Raw genomic sequence first — 17460 nt, forward strand, 5'->3', positions numbered from 1 at the left:
CTATATAAGCTTGAGATTTTGAAAGAATAAATAATAATAACTTTGTCATTAACTGATGAAAAATAAGCTATTTTGCTGCTTCTGTATCTATGCACAACACATGCACAGCTCCCTTACGCATTGAATAAAATACACATCTTAAAAGCCCCATATGAACAGAATGAAAGCACGCCAGAATAAAGAAAGAATTATGGTTTATTGGGTTTCACACTGTGTGGTCCTACTGACAATGCTACTGGCTTCATATCCAAATGGAGAAATTAGCGTACGATTACAAGAAAGAGGTAAGTAGTAAGGAACGCACCACAGTGGTCTGCTATAGAGACTGCAGAGACCACAGTGTCGTCCACCATCTGCAAACACCAACGCAATCACAACCTCAGCTTTACATCGCTTTTGTTTGCACACTTTGCATCGCCATGTCGTGGAAAAGCACAATGTGACTCCGAACCAGTTATTGCGTTGCTGAGCGTGCAGTACAGAAGATGGTCGTTGGAAGAGAAATCTTAAAATGGTGTAAGCTTGTTAATCAAATGTCCAAAAAAATAACAAAGATATGACAAATACCAGCTAAAGCTAATCATATTTATTTTAAAAAAAATGTCTCAGAGAAAATCCTCTCGAAGACATGAGGTACCAAATCACAAGTGCTACCTTTCCATTATTTTAAGACTACACTCAAGTACAACACACACATTTCACTTCAATATGATCAACTTTCATTACACAGACCCAATTGTCATGATGCATAACGGAAGATATCCTCTTTTTGACCTCTTACATGGCATTGTTGTAAAAAAAGAAAAAGAAAAATCAAACATAAAAACAAGATATTGAAGACATCACAGTTAGCAGCTTCACTACCTGATTGATTAGCCAGCCCTAATTGTTAATGAAATATCCACTAGTTTCGTTTTGCGTTAGATAAGTGTTTAAGTGCATTAGTGTTCGGCAACAGTGCCTTGAAACAACCTTCAAAAGCCCTTCAAAATTTTAATCATGGATTTTGCCCTCAGCTACGATTCACCACCAAATTGCTGCTACGATATCCCCAAACTGTCAAAGCAAACACATTAAGATATTGAGGCCTCATCTTCCTCAGCTCAGCCCATTTGACACTAGCCTACACTACTTAGTTCCAGCAGGAGAGAAGCAAGGAAGGCTATGGTCTATTTGTAAATGTAGTGGTGATTTTTTATCTTTTTTTTTTTTCCGTTACCCTATCACACATCTCCGTCTTCGATCCGAGCGAGCTGCCTTTCCAGTAACTCGATTCTCTGGTTTTGTGCGAGTACGACTGCGCGCAAGGCCTTCATTTCGGCTAGTAGCTCGTTCAAGAGGTCCTCCTGTAAGAGAAGTCATAGAAGCGGCTTTAATTGGATTCAAGACCTCAGCATTTACAGATATCCAATGTTCAAAATAAATACTCAAATGTAACGTTATGCTTTTGTATAACATGCTTTTCAGTCATGCGACTTTTGTTGTTATGGCGGCATTTTGAATACCGAAGTAGAATTATGCAATACTGCAACAAGTAACAATATCTCTACACATATAAAAGAGGGACACCTGATTGACAGTGGCAATTTTAAATACTCGTAATCATTGCTCAAGAAGATAACAGTAAAAACACGGCCCCAGAGACGCACGTTTATTTGAAGAAACCAGTGAGTCAGTGTTTGAGATGTTAGCATGCTACTGGTTAGCATTTAGCTTCAACAGCTCAGCTTTGACCTCCAAGAGAAAACCCTGAATCACATTCCAAATATATAGCTTTAGATACAACATGTGACAGAGGTCTGAGCTGAGCTGTTCCTGTAGTATTTCCTCAGTGTTCATGTGAGCCACACATGTGTTTATCGTGTTGAAGCCATTGACAGTGATTTGGTTGCTAACCGGTAGCATGCTAACGTCTTGAGCAGCTTAAACACTGACTCAGACTGAGACTTTGTTGACATGACAAACTGGAAAAATCACAGAGAAAGGTTTTCTGTTTCCTCTTTGATGTGTTCATTTAGTCTTCAGAGTGAAGCAGATCTTTAGTAAATCCTGCTGTAGCTCGACGGACAGAGATTTGCTGATTATATCACATAAACGTGCGTCTCTGTGTCCGTGTTTTTACAGTTATCTTCATTAGCAATGATTACAAGTACATAAAAATGCCACTGTTCATCAGTTGTCTTTCATTTTCATCCTGAGCAGAGATATTGTTACATGTTGTAGTACTGCATAATGTAACTTTGGTATTCAAAATGGCCGCTGGAAGTAAGTGTGACGACATTGGAAACGCATGTATATTAATTTCACTTGAATTAGGCCACAAAAGTTTGTTGTTTTTGTGCTATATACTCTTTTATGTCTTGGTTACCTCCTTCTTGGGCTGCTCTCTGTTCCCGTCTGCTGCCCTGGAGTGATGGATCTCTTCTGTTTTGTGCTCCTTGGCTGCAGTAGTAGAAGTAATGGCGTTGCTGGGAGTGGAGGATGTGGTGGTCCCTGTCCCAGAGTCCTGTGAGGCGAGCTTGGGCTTTCCTCTCAAGGTGTCCCGTCCAACTTTGGATGAAGGGGCGCTGTAACCCCCACTCAGAGAGACAAGGAGCGGGGGAGCGTCCTGCCCGGCAATCCAGTCCTCCGCTAAAAGTGCTGGCTCCAGACTAGCGGTGTCTGGGTACAGGTCGCCCTGGAACAGGTCGGACTAATGGGACGAGAAACGGTACAATTCACAACAAGAATCCTTTAGCAGTTTTTTATTTTCTTTGAATAGTTTACCTTTCGTGGCACAGTCATGGATATAGGTTCCACTTTTCTTTCATGCAGTTTGTAAAACCTGAAAGTTCAAAGATTCACTTAACTGTACTTTACATGCACCCTCTATTCACAGTATAACAAGAACTGTGTTTACCTGGCAATTTCGCACTTGTTGACCTCGACACCTCTTTTACTGAGAAAACCTGCTCCTCTCTGAGGCTCTTTGCTGCTGTACAGGCTCAGGAAGTGAACATATGGAGATTCATCCGTTATTTCAAAATACCGTATGGTGCTGTCCCCCTAGAAATTCAAAACATGTTAGAAATATATCACATAAGACGTAAACCATACAATGTCCACAGTCCATACCTTTCCACACAGGTACACCATGTTTGTGTCTGGGTCATAAAAAGGTAGAAGGACTCCATTACTGGAATCCATCTCCTGTACAGCCATTGGCTCAGAAAGATCTTTCTGTGTAAAAAAAAAAAAAGGTTTGGATTGAGATAATGGAAAAGAGAATACCAGCCTTATGTTATTAATGAACACACACAGAACACACGACACATACCGTATCCCATAAAGCCAACTGCCGCTCACTCATTCGACTGAAACCAGTGGTCAGGATCTTTCCGTTTGAGAGGAATAGGGCTCTCATAGGCCTGGTTCCCTCATGCACCTTCTCTTTCACCTGGGACAGATGTATAGAACAACTTTTATATCACTGGAGACCCGGATGTTGCTAAAATCACAGAATTTGATGCCGCAGTGAAACAACCTTAAGCACAGTGCCCCTCCGCGGATCAATGACGCGCAGGGCCTTGTCCTTGCAGACAGTACAAAGGGCGCTGCCGTCCTTGTTCCAGCTCACGCTGTAGATGATGTCCGGATGTGCATCAGCCAACTGGTAAACAAGCTCACCAGTGCCCACGTTCCAAACACAAATCACATTATCACAACCTAGGGGAAAGGAAAAAACAAAATGGCACATTAGTGCTCCACAGTGGGTCTTACAGACAATTTGCATGTCAGTATGCAAACGACTGCATGTTATTTAGAGGATTTACGCCACAAAAATATAGGCACTTAAACTGAAATACTTCTTGAAACAAAATTTAATTATTTTCAAGACAATCCAATCCCCTTTTAAACTCACATTACATGCCATATATTGCTGGGAAGGTGATATCCAATGCCTTGCGTGTATAATGCAGTAGGATCTGAACTGGCTGTCACTGAACACCATCACAGTAAGAAAAGACCTCTTCCTCAACTCTCACTCAAAATATTAAGTCTTTCTACTGACAAAGGTGTACTACTATTTTGTGACAGATTTCTAAAAGCACACGAGACATCTACAATGCCCAGAGACCTGCATCCTAATTTACCTATGCAAATACATGTAAACAGCACTCCATTGAGGCCATTGTATCTTTCATAGGACGTTTTATCATTGGCTCATACCGGCAGACAGGAGGATGTTCAAGGCAGAGGGGTGCCATGCAATGATTCCTACTCTTTTACTGTGTCCTTCAAGCGTCACTACAGCTTCCGTCATTGGCTTGGTTAGTCCACCATCTGGGATCTGCCACACCTGCAGCACAGCAAGGCACACATTTGTTTAAGCACGGCAGTCAAATCAGGCAAACGGCATGTACCTGAACGCACCAGGCTGAGTACCAATCATAGCTTTGAATCAAACTATCCATCAAACAGTCAATCATTTATAACATGTACATGACTATGGCTATGAGGGCACCAATGATAAACCACAGGACAGCCAACCTTTACTGTGTTGTCCTCAGAGGCACTTGCAATGATATTGTCATCATGGGGCGACCACTGGATGTCCAGTACAGGAGCTTGATGGCCACACACAGTTGGCCATGACTGATCAATTCTGCCACTCTGTGAACACAACAAAAAGCCCACACATCAGCGCTTCCTTAAACAAGTAAACATTAACTTATGGCTGTGCTTGTACCTTGTTGATGGGAACAACAAGAAACGATCCCCCTCCTCCTGCCTCGATGATGACAGCTATGAATTTGGGGTTGACTGCACAAAGAGGACTGTCCCATGTAACGCGGGACACTCGCACGTCATCGATGCAGTGCTCGGTTTTCCACGCTTGAGCGAAGACGTGGCGGAATTTGCTCTGCCGGACAACGCGCCGGAAAGACATGGCTGAGGAGGGAATCGGTTAATCATTATAAGGGTGTGTGCCCACTGCCCATCTACACATTATAGTGTTGCATTATTTCAGCAAGACAGTGAAGAACATCAGGATGACTCAACTAAACAGGCACAATAATAATCTATGGCTGATACAGAGAGAATCGCAAAATAAAACCTTTCAAAACAAATAACAGGCTGTAAAACAACAAACATGACACGGGCAAACTTGAGTTACAATCAGAATATGTCCACCCTTTATTCCTTCCAATTGACTTTGACAAAAACTTCCTGCACATGTTAATGAATGTAGACTTTCTCACACTGTGTGGAGTGAGCCTCTCTTAACGTCTCTTTCCATGCCAATGAGAGCAAAAGGGGGGAGCTTTTCAAAGCACTCTGCAAATTCTTTCATAGTGAGGGCTTGTTCAGAAAAGTACAGCCAAGCTCAACCGGACAAAAGGGCATGATCTGCCATAGTCCAAATCATGCTTTGCGAGTTATGCGGAAGGGCCCAACCAAAGCTGGAAAAAGGGATGAAAGAAACGGAATGACAGGCATCCAAATATGTTGCTGTTTCACCCCTTTCAGTGCATGCAACGCTTAAACATGGCCAATTTGCATATGGCATATAGTGGGGAATGTGGTTTCTGGATCACAGTCGTTTATTTCAGCAACAGGGTGAGTACAATACAGTGATGGAGCAGCCCCACATTCCCATAGGCCTAATGTGCACTACTTGGCTATGTGGAAAGAGCCGCCACTGCCCTAAACAAAGAAGCAGGTCCACACAGCGTTATTAACCCGTTATAAGGCACGGCGAAGGGGGCAGGATAGTGCATAAAGCTATAAGCAGAAAATACCTCGGCTTGTTTTTGAGCGCAGATCTTCCTAATTGGAAAAGGGATCACCAAAGGCTCGTGACAGGAGAAGGCCAATCAAATAATCCGCCGCCAGCAACAGTAACTTAATCCTGCTCTAGGTCCAAGCAGGCGTTCATGGCGAAGACACGGACCTACAGCAAAAAAAGCAAAAAAATGACCAAACGTATTCGGCTGTGGATTGTGGAGCAATTTTTTTTTATTTTTTATCCCGTTATTTTGAGCGCTAGATCCCAAACGTGCGCGATAGTAGAAGAAGGCTGACCTGATAACGCAGGCGCTGGCCATTGCGCCGTAGCCAAACGCGAAAGAAGGTGGAGGAGAGAAGAATGTAGTCAATGTAGTCAAGCTGGAGGATGGCGGCGGGGGTGGAGGAGGGTGGATGCGGGGCGGCCGTGTCTTCGCTGCGGACGGTATAGCTCTGTATGGGAACATGTAACGGGCGCCCCAGACACTTCCGCCCGGAGCGAGATGGATGCATCAGAAACACGCAGGAAACAAGAGGGATGCAATGATCACAATGCATTCCATTTCTGTGCAGACCGGAAGCCAGCGCACCTGCGAAAACAGTCCGAACGGTGGATTTCGCCAGCTTTACACATTGATGTATATTATGTGTCCTCCTATTGTGGATAACCGCTTTTGAATTCATCCTACGCTACAGGGGGTTATAGAATAATCTCTGAATCAAGCAATATAGGTAGTGTACGCTGAGATATGCCAGTGATGCACGGTTAACATGCAATTTTATATAATGCACGCATGCGTTTAATATGTTTTTCTTTCAAGACACGATTGACTGATTGAAGTGTATTTGGTAGGCGTGAGAAACGAGACTCCTGGCTGTAACATTAAAGTAATTTGCCGCTGCGTAAAAAAATATATTATTATTAATTATATTATTATTATTATTATTATTATTATTATTATATTTCAAGTATATTGTGAGCGTCCGGGGCTACATTAACATAAATTAGCATTTGTTTATTTTTAGAAATGCCAAGTTTTGTTAAACAATGTAGCCTTTGTCACCGCTTGTAGGAACTGTGACTTCATGACTGGCCTTTGCTGCGACAGAAAGGGTGGCAGCGCCCCCGTGTGGTAGTTGTGTGAATTACACGCAGGGTTTTTCCCCAGATTGGAAATGAATATATAGGTATGAATTTACACCAGTCATAAAATCCTGGCTACCAAATCAACTGTATTGCTGCACGTTAATTAACACCTGATGACGTCACTATCACCAAAAAATAAGATAAGCGTTTAACGGAAAGGCAACAGGTGGCTCCGTGGCGCAATGGATAGCGCATTGGACTTCTAGGTTTAAGCATAGCAATTCAAAGGTTGTGGGTTCGAGTCCCACCGGAGTCGCACTTTTTGCAGAATAAACTACACAATTACATATTATGGTGTGGAAGAACGTTTTGTGTATAATGAGTTGAGTTAATTTTACATTTGAATTCACGGGAAATTAACATTACATTATTTGTAAATAAACCTAAACACAATAACACAACCTGATAACTGAGATTATTTTTTATCATATGTTATTGCAGGGTTTAAAAGTGTAATTTTCTCCCTTGTCAAGTTTTGTTTGACTTGTACTCGCAGGTAGACGAGAGAAAAACACATTGCTGTTGTTTCTAGCCGACTGCAAATTGTGCTGCGCCGGGTGTAGCCAGCTAGCCACGGTTAGCACGAGATGTAGCTACTTAGCATTAAACGTACGTAATTGTAGAATGAAGATCATAGACACAATCTCTACACGGAACATATGAGATGTGATGGGATGATATCAGTTCGCGCTATTGCATGATTTCAACCGGTGTCTTTGATTTGATGAGACTTTACAGGCAGATGAACCTCCCTGTTAGCTGTTAGCTTGTGCATCCGAACACAGTGGCGTATGGGTGTCAAAGTTAGCAGTGACTTCACCGGCGGTGTCTGATTGCCTGGCTCTACATTTTGGACACGTCAAGGTAAACATGCTAGCTATTTTAGCTCTTGTGAAATGCGTCTTGTCTCAAAACCTACTGTCACATTCGTGTAACCAAGCAGATGTTTGCTACTGTGCTCGGACAAATTGTTTGCAATGGATTATTTTTACTTTAGCCACTGTTACACTTGGTTGGCATTTGCTTCACTGAAGACATGTACGAGCTACTGTCGGATAGCTAACGTTACTTGAGCTTTATGTCTAAATCAAGCATTACTTGCTTATGTGGATTTGATCTTTTCAAGGATCTAGTGGTCGTGGTTATGATTTATTTCCTGTTTCTTGTTTAAGGCCTATGTCAATTACCATATTACTACCAAAGTGTTGTAATTGCGTAAGGATTGATTTAAAAAAGCTAGTGAATGAATGTCTTGTTTTGTGCTTTGATGCCAATTTCTATCAGAAAATGATATTTTTCAATAATCCTTTAATGCCACAAGTAAGTCACCATTATAGATCTCACAGTTAACCTTTGAAACCGTCACTGAAAGATCAATATCATCACTAATGTCCAACTACACAGAACTTTGCAGACACTGACATTCTGCAGTGGAGCAGAGTTCATTATTGTATTTTCGTTAAATGTCTTGTTTATCCATTTTTCTGAAGGGTATAAATTGGTGTTCTCAATTCGGGGGCAGCAATGTCCGATTCCAAAGCCCCCACTCCAACTCCTGCTGGCGACACATACAAAGGATGGGTGTTTAAGTGGACAAATTACATCAAGGGTTATCAGAGGAGATGGTTTGTCCTCAGCAATGGCTTATTGTCCTACTACAGGTAAGTCATCCATTTTATAATCAATCATTGTGACATGTCAGATCCTTTAAACCTACTTTAACAAATACAGATACACAATATATTAGATTCTGTAGCACTAAGTCATTCACTCTTTATCCATAGGACTCAGGCAGAGATGGGGCACACATGTAGGGGTACAATCAACCTCGCCACCGCAACTATAACCGTGGATGATGCCTGCAACTTTGTCATATCGAATGGTGGCGCACAGACTTACCATCTCAAAGCGAGCTGTGAGGTGGAGCGGCAGCGGTGGATTACAGCGCTGGAGCTGGCGAAAGCCAAAGCAGCAGATATGCAGCAAGAGTCTGGTATGTACATGATAACCATGGAAAAGGCCAAAGGTGAATAAACCGCTAAACAAATAGATTGAACCCCTGTCTGTGTGACAATTCAATTTAAATTTCCTATAATGTTATGGCTTTCTGAAATGTGTCCAGTATAAAAAGAAAAATTAGGGACTTCTTTCCTCTATTTATGTTGACGATTTCAATCTAAACTGCATAGTATTTAAAGCAGTGGTACTCAACTGCTGTACCCTCGGGACCCACCTTTAGCCTTTATAGACAAGCAATGACACCCCCACAAAATATTATTTTCAACTTATGATGCAGTTTGACCCTGTTATAGCTTTGTAAGATCAAAATACAACATGCCTATGAAGGTTGATAAGCAAATGGTCTAACTATCCAAATCCAAATCATTTATCTGCTGTCTTTTTGGAAAGGCTTGTGACCTCCTGAAAACGATCTTGGTAATGTTTATTTTTTATTTTTTTCTCAGATGATTCTGGGGATGACTTCTCGCCGTCCTCGCACCCCGCGATGCCGGGACAGGGAAGCGCCTCACAGAACTCTGAGGTGCAGTCAGCCCTCAGGACACTGGGAAGCAAAGTGGAGGATCTCAGCACCTGCAATGACCTGATCTCGAAGCACGGCTCTGCCCTCCAGAGGTCAGGAGTGCATTTCGGCGCAACCTGTTTAGCCTAGTATCATACCACACCCATCACTGAGATTAACCTTTGTGATGAATTTGTCAGCTAAATTTGAACAATAATATTTAAGCTGGTAACCATTCGATGTGTGTTTTGCAGATCATTATCAGAACTTGATAGTTTACGTTTGACTGGAGAAGCGGGAGACAAGATTCGGCAGGTGACGGAAAGAGCCACGCTCTTCAGAATCACCTCAAATGCAATGATTAATGTGAGTTTTGGCTGATTTTCAAGTTAGCCCTGAATTTAAAATAGTATTTACTGACTGTTTGCATCGCTCTGAGCTCTGCTTAAATTTGGTATTTATATTCTCAGGCATGCCGGGACTTCCTTGCACTTGCTCAGGCTCACAGTAAACGGTGGCAGAAAGCGCTGCAAGCCGAAAGGGAACAGCGCGTGAGATTGGAGGAGACCCTGGAGACACTGGCCAAGCAGCACAATCATTTAGAGCGCGCGTTCAGAGGAGCAGCGCAGGCAAATGCAACTGCTGACAATAAAAGTAAAGTTTATTGCCACTTTGACTGCATCCAGATAATGTTCATGTGCAGCACTAATTTCTATTTGTTTAGGTGCTCCTGGGCCTGGGCCAGGAAAGGGTGAAGCCAGTGATGAAGATGATGATAACGAGTTTTTTGATGCCATGGAGGAAGCACCAGAGTTCATTACTGTACCTGCAGACCCTCACTTCCACAAGTCAGTGTTTTGTGTTTAATTTCATAGATTTCATATGGAGGTTTTTTCATAAGTGCTACCCTAAAATGATGTCCTGGTCAATCTAACCAACCCTGAATTTGCTGCTCATCATGACCTTACTTACCTTACCTTTCAGAAGATCAAGCAGTAGCGCCAGTGGCTTTAACAGTGAAATGTGTGGTGACGATCAGTCGGTAAGTCTCTGTACTTATTGGACTTTGTTTATTCATTTGAAAATCATTTTCTTGACCTTCAAGTGTCATTCTGTTTTAAAGCTTAATGAGGAACCTCTAACAATGAGCCAGGAGCCGTCACAGGAGCTGGTGCCTTTGAAGAAGAGGAGGGCCCGCATCCCAGACAAACCAAACTATTCTCTCAACCTCTGGAGCATCATGAAAAACTGCATTGGCAAAGAGCTTTCGAAAATCCCTATGCCTGTAAGTGTCTGTTTTGTTGAACAGAAATTCAGAGATGCATTTGGACCTTTTTCAGTTCTTTGTTATGAAATCTTGGATGTGTAACAAGATGTTTGAAGTGTGACAGCGATGGCCACAACCAATTGAATTCAGCGTGTAATACTGGCCTGGCAAGATTCCTTTAAGAGCCCTTTAAGACTAAGGAATAAGAAGAAACCTGTTGATTACAGGAAGATCAGTTCACGGTATATTAACAATACTGTTGCATAGATTAGGAGCCCCCAAAGTTTTCAGGTGGCGATCTGCCAAAAACTGATGCCAACAACTGGGGACCTCCAGAGTAAAATGTGTTTTGGTGAATGGTAGGCAATGGCAAACAGCTAATGGAGCCTGGTGTTGTAGCGCTGTTCATTTAAGTCAGATCTGTCGTAGCTCAAGGAAACATTGCTCTGCTCCGGAACTCTGTTTTTGCTTATCATGGAGCCATTGTTTATGTAATACATTCATGTTGCCTACCAGAGCCCTGGATGTGACGGCGACATTGTGATCGCTCGTATTAGCACTTGTACCCATTTCAAGGGTCACGACATCTATTTACTTGGATATACTGTTACACTTCAACACAACATTAAACATTAAACTAAACATTAAACTATGGGGGCCTCCATGTTTTCCCAGGAAACGCTGCTTGAGTAGATAACAACATTCTTAGTCGGAGCAGCTTATGCACTAAGGATTTTGTTTGTTACATGTAATAATTACCTTCAACTCATTTCTCTTTTTTTCAGGTTAACTTCAATGAACCCATTTCTATGTTGCAACGACTGTCGGAGGACCTAGAGTATTACGACCTCCTGGATAAAGGAGCAAAGTGCCACAGTTCCTTGGAGCAGATGTGCTATGTCGCAGCCTTCTCTGTGTCCTCGTACTCGACCACAGTGCACCGCACAGGGAAGCCCTTCAACCCACTTCTGGGGGAGACCTACGAGCTGGACCGCAGGAGAGAGTACGGCTACAGGTCGCTGTGTGAGCAGGTGAGACGCACAGACACACAGACTGGAGGCACTGAGGAAGTGAAACACACAACCACTAAAGGCAGGAAGGATGTTCTCTCTAGGCTCAGCAGTTTTAATGGATCCACGCTTCCCTTTCTGCCAACAAACAAGAGGTCATCAAGTGTATCGTAGTAGCAGGTCGTTGACTTATGTGTCACTCGTATCTACAGCATATTGAATAGTATGGGGTCCTCTTTGACTGCTCTCAAACTTTCACAAAATGAGGAAAATGTGGAATAGTTAAAATTTACATTGTTCTCAATCTGAAGGGGAAAAAAGCACATTGAACAAAATAATAACAATGTGCTTCTTTGCAACTCTTGACTGCTTAAAATGTGTTATTTTGTCTACAAAGTGAAATATCAAAGTGCTGTGGAAGTTTTTGTGAAATAATTATGTGATGAAATTTCACGGAAACCAAAGCACTCAAAATTCTCTATTTTGGTTTTCTGAAAAACTTTTAAAAACAGCTGTCTTCACTTCCTGAAGATGGCTGTGTTGTTGGCCAATATGTGTGGGTTAAATTAAAACCAAACACACAATGTTTTTAAAGGATTTCACATGAATAGATAGGCAGCTGCGGTTTGCATAGTTTGACCATTAGGGGGCAATGTATGATCCAATGAAGTTTGACAGAAGAACGCCCCACTGGTTTTTGTTTTCCCAAAGATGACGCTGTGATTGATTGTTCTGGGTCTTTTTACCTCTTGTTTATGAATGTGAATATGTTCCCCTTTTTAGGTAAGCCACCACCCACCCGCAGCTGCTCACCATGCAATTTCTGACCGCGGCTGGACACTGAGGCAGGAAATCACTGTGGCCAGCAAGTTCAGGGGAAAGTACCTGTCAATTATGCCATTAGGTATGTTTCAAAAATTGTTGAAAATGAATGAGAGCAGTTTATTATATACAATGGTGGTTAAAACAGTTCTTCAGGTTCTCTCCAGCTGTAGTCTTTGTTTATTTTAGAGACAATATGATATATTTTTGTCCTCTTTTGGGCAGTGCTTGTTTACAACTACTGAAGTCCTATGTTAGACCCGTCTTCTGTTTCCAGGAACTATTCATGCAATTTTTGAAAAGGGTAACAATCACTACACGTGGAAAAAAGTAACTACGACAGTGCACAACATCATTGTGGGAAAACTATGGATTGACCAGGTGAACTGCATATCAAAACAATAGATCAAAATGTCAAATCATTCCCTTGTAAGGTTTTAAATATGTTGGTATTTGCTTCCTAAGTCTGGAGAGATCGATGTTGTGAATCACACGACTGGAGACCGCTGCCATCTGAAGTTTGCTCCTTACAGTTACTTTTCCAGAGACGTGGCCAGAAAGGTGAGTGTGCTCACTGATCATTTCGACAACGTGCTGGTAATGCAAATGATAGTGCTCTTGTGAGGGTGGCACATGCAATATGAAACATGTACCTTGGGGCCATTGTAAGTCAAAAAACAAACAAATCCCAAAACCCTATGAAATTCAAAATACAGATGTTGAAACGGCCAAGACCACGTCACTTGGAACACCTGCTTGATTTGACAAGAAATGAGATCCATTGACCTAAAATATGATCTGACATGATAGATAATGCCCCTGATCTTTATTATCGTGTCCTGTAAATAAGAGACTCTCGTTCTCGTTCTCAGGTGACTGGTGTGGTGACGGACAAAGACGGAAAGGCGCACTATGTGCTGTCTGGGACCTGGGACGAGAAGATGGAGTTCTCCAGAGTGATGCAGAGCAGCCGCGGAGGAGAGAACGGCGCCGAGGGCAAACAGAAAACCGTTTATCAAACTCTTAAAGCCAGAGAGATCTGGAGGAGAAACCCACTGCCGTACGTTCATATTCCACTCACACAGTAATGGCTAATGCATCTGCGGCTACCATGCGCACAGGGCATGTCGAAGTTTGAACTGCAGTAACTTATGCACGGGAACTTCTAGTCCCGACTGTACCAACAATGATTCATTTGGATAAGCTGCATCAATACTGTTTTTCTAAGTGGATCGTAGTGCCCGTATCAGATGAAATAAAGATTATAAGATATTGAACATTTCTGTGTAGTGAGTAACTGTAATCTGCTTACACAGATCTAGAGTTTCACTTTTATCACAGCTCTTCAGTAACGTGCACCTGTGGCTCTGTGCTGTGTCTGACATTCCAAGCTCCAAGGCTCGTATTCTGACCTCTGTCATTTCTCGCATTGCTTGTAGCGAGGGAGCAGAGACCATGTACTACTTCACCTGCCTGGCGCTCACCTTGAACGAACTGGAGGATTCAGTGGCTCCCACAGACAGCAGGCGGCGCCCCGACCAGCGGCTGATGGAGGACGGGCGCTGGGACGAGGCCAACGCGGAGAAACAGCGGCTGGAGGAGAAGCAACGCAGTGTCCGCCGCGAGAGGGAGCGGGAGGCAGTGAGCCAGCGCACAGCCAGCCAATCGGAGGAAGGTGAGCGTAAGTACATTTCAAATTTTACTTCACTCTGCCTTTCTGCTCTGGCTGCATATAATCAAATTTATTTTTACTAAGCGGACTTGTGCTTAATTCTGGCTTATAAACCTGCTTTTGGGCAACTCTGCATCAATATTTAACAAATGTGTATTTTGGAAAATACACTTTATTAGTACAGACCCCCTTCAACACATTGAGTGCCGCGCTGTTTTGGGGATTTAGCTTTAGAGTGCCAACAATCCAGACCATTTTTCATGATATTTGTTGCACCACAGCATAATCTATGTTATAGCTATGGACACATCCTGTGGCTCGTTTAAAAGGGGAGAATCTAAGCTCTCTGTAGGTGAAAACAGCCAAAATCACTTTTTTTTCCCCTAGAAACTGAGGTATCATGTGTTTTATGAAGCACTCTCCTTTCTGATTAACTCCTCTCTGGACAGGCACTAACGTCATGGGAAGAGACAAATGCCTAAATATCTCAGTTTGAAGTCAATTTCCATCGACAAAGACACGTTTTGAAACACTGTGTGTTTCCGCAGATCGATCGCTTTTTATCGGGTGTGCATTTAAACAGCCTAGTTCTCGGATTGAAGACTTAAACTGGATGTTTCTCAGTCGTCCTTGGACCGATTGTAACCATTTAAAAACTCAGAGAAATGTTGTAATCTCGACTGTTTTGATCTTTCCATGGGAAGCCGCTCTGATTTGTCAAACGTGCTCCAGAGAGCGAGAGAGAAGTGTCAGCTTTACAGCTGTTCACTGCGCAACACCACGCCCCCTCGGACAAAAATAATAATAAATAATTTATATGAAATGTCCAGATAGTGACTTTTCACAAGTTTAGATCGTCATTTATTTCAGTTCTGTTCATCACAGAGCTACCAAAATCACACATAAGGTGTATTAGTGTCTAGTTTCGTTATTTAAAAAAAAAAAAATTGGTAGTTTTTGGCACTCAATGTGTTAAGTGTCTTGTATTGGAGCACCATCTGTTGGCAGCAGGGGGAATTAGCTATGATGGCATCTGTCACTGTGGCAGCTTCTCCAGCTCCACCAATCATCTTGTTTTTCAATGTTGCATTGCCTTGCTCTTTAAACGGGGTACAGTTTTAATCTGAGGGGTAAAAATTGTGTCTTTGGTCCCTTTTTCCTCAAAGCTGTCGATGAGGACTTGTTAAATGATTCATCTCTAAAATGCAAGTATTACTTTCTCTAATCAATCCTTTCAACAATGCTTTTATTTAAATTACTTTGTTCCTCTCTTTGCATGCTTTTGGTGACTGAACGTTTTTGCATCTTTCAGACTCGCCTCATGACAACTACAAGGCACTTTGGTTCGATCGATGCGACGACCCCATTAACGGCGAGGCGGTTCACATCTACAAGGGAGGCTACTGGGAGGCTAAGGAGCGCAACAGCTGGGAGGGATGCCCCGATATATTTTGACCCCCGCCCATTCCTGCCCACTTGAGACTGGACATTGAAGCTAAACGACCAAGCTCACCCGGGTGGGCCCCTCACGGCTGGTCCACCCACCACAAGAAAAACAACACAGGCTACTTTAACGGCAAGCCTTCCCTCATCTTTCCCGTACTCTTCCACAGTGTCTTAGGCTCCACCACGTTTTGCTGCTGAGAATCTGTAAGAACTGGCTGAAATGAGGGCGAAAAGCAGGTTCCAAAAAATATTCCCCTGTTGTCCCCCACAGCATTATGTTTGTTACTATGTTGATAATAATATTATGATAAATGGATTAATTTATACTATATTTCAATATCTATTATACATCCCAAGTAAGGACAATAAGTGAAGTGTGAACAGAATGAAATATTTGACTTTTTTTTTTTTTTTCAAATTCTAATCAAGAATGTTTTCAGATGTTTTTTATTGGTTTCTATCAATAATTCTAGGTCAAACTATAAACAATTTTTTAAAGATCTTTTGAAATATTTCATTCTAATACTATATACTGGTACATGTTTTGCTTCCAGCTGAACTACTGAACCAAATTGTAATTTCTGTCGTGTAGTTCTCCATATCATTATATTTTTTATGCTGATTTTTCTTCTTTTTTTTTTAACCGTTAGATGCAATTGTCAACCAGTGGCCTTCAAGACATCAGCAAATATGTCGAGTTTATCTTTGTTTTTAGTGTCTTAATTTAAGGACTCGTTTTGACGAGTTTGTATGACGCAAATCTGCGCTTCCACAACTTCTAAACGGAGACGGGTGTGTTGTTGTTTTGTTTTTTTAAATCTGTTATCCAGCTGGTTGACCTTCATTCATTTGTTGTTTTATAACACTATTGTACCGTCTTTTACCAAGGCCTCAGACATACTGAAATTCTGTGATCAAACTGTATTCCTTTTTTAAGTATGGTAGCCTTTTTTCTTTGCCTTAGCAACAAGAAAGATGCAAAGGCTTTTTTTTTTTTTTTTTTTCATTCTTTGACATCACAAATGTACATTGTGAAGAAAGAAATCCTCACATTAGTGCAATTTTTAGAGACTAACTTTTTATGAACTGTCGGGAAAGTTGAACCATTTTGTGAAGTTTTGGTTAAGGCTTTCCCTCTCTTTCGGGATTCTCGGTGTGATTTTTGGTGTTTTACGTGTTCCGGAGAGATCACACAGCATTCATCGACATGTAAAATGACCATCACAGCCACCTGAATAATGAGTTATGCAAGTACATCTGGACACCAAAAAAAAAAACAACCGCAGGTGTGGATGAGTGTGCGTTAAGAATTATGTTTGTAAGTGTACTTAAAATGAAGAATAAATAAACAATTTAAGAACATTGTAGATAACTATGATTTTACAGTATGTATAAAAAAATGTATGCAATATTTTGTTTTCGGAGCAAAAGGGAAGTTCAGAACTTGATCATAATAAAACTGTTTACTTGTTGTCCAACTGTCTGCAGCATTTCATGCCGTTAGTTTTGAAAGAGGTTTGTTTGTGTAGTTTTTGCAGAACAAAGTTGAAATGGGAGGGAAAGTGCTCTCACCCACTGCCCCACATAACAGGGCGCCCCTCTTGCTGTGTCATGCCAGCACTTTTATTTTTAGCCACATTTCTAAAGCGTCCACTGGAACTTACTATCCCATACACTGGTGATGGAGAGGGATGGAGAGATGGGACAGGGATGAGGTCGTGGGTGAGGGGGCGGGGCTTGGGGACTGCGCCGCACTGACCCATGACTCCTCTTTGAGGTTGAGACACGCCCTTCCTGGACAACATC

General features: G+C 42.1%; 2 protein-coding genes across 4 annotated transcripts; one reads left to right on the top strand and one right to left on the bottom strand.

The window, feature by feature from the left end:
- Window positions 1-436: 436 nt before the first annotated feature.
- On the bottom strand, window positions 437-6165 carry coro1b (coronin, actin binding protein, 1B). The gene is made up of 12 exons (XM_079580470.1): window positions 6067-6165; window positions 5784-5935; window positions 4730-4932; window positions 4531-4653; window positions 4210-4339; window positions 3524-3705; window positions 3317-3436; window positions 3115-3219; window positions 2900-3045; window positions 2767-2824; window positions 2369-2692; window positions 437-1346 (listed from the first exon to the last, which is right to left on the bottom strand). Exons 3-12 carry the CDS (start codon window positions 4928-4930, stop codon window positions 1224-1226), a joined length of 1512 nt encoding a protein of 503 aa, XP_079436596.1. The 5' UTR covers window positions 4931-4932; window positions 5784-5935; window positions 6067-6165; the 3' UTR covers window positions 437-1223.
- Window positions 6166-7471: 1306 nt separating this feature from the next.
- LOC306981189 (oxysterol-binding protein 1-like) lies at window positions 7472-17092 on the top strand. 3 transcript variants are annotated; one of them, XM_079580746.1, is made up of 16 exons: window positions 7472-7780; window positions 8407-8577; window positions 8701-8909; window positions 9382-9550; window positions 9692-9803; window positions 9908-10091; window positions 10162-10285; window positions 10422-10479; window positions 10561-10722; window positions 11490-11735; window positions 12498-12618; window positions 12814-12917; window positions 13002-13097; window positions 13409-13596; window positions 13976-14217; window positions 15521-17092. In XM_079580746.1, exons 2-16 carry the CDS (start codon window positions 8441-8443, stop codon window positions 15661-15663), a joined length of 2295 nt encoding a protein of 764 aa, XP_079436872.1. In that variant the 5' UTR covers window positions 7472-7780; window positions 8407-8440; the 3' UTR covers window positions 15664-17092. The 3 variants fall into 3 exon arrangements, with proteins under 3 accessions (XP_079436872.1, XP_079436873.1, XP_079436874.1); XM_079580747.1 differs by having other exon boundaries at window positions 13976-14211; XM_079580748.1 differs by lacking the exon at window positions 15521-17092 and adding an exon at window positions 15375-15474.
- The last annotated feature ends 368 nt before the right edge of the window (window positions 17093-17460 follow it).

This window comes from Gobius niger (genome assembly GCF_951799975.1).
Source record: "Gobius niger genome assembly, chromosome: 21".
NCBI classification, from domain to species: domain Eukaryota; kingdom Metazoa; phylum Chordata; class Actinopteri; order Gobiiformes; family Gobiidae; genus Gobius; species Gobius niger.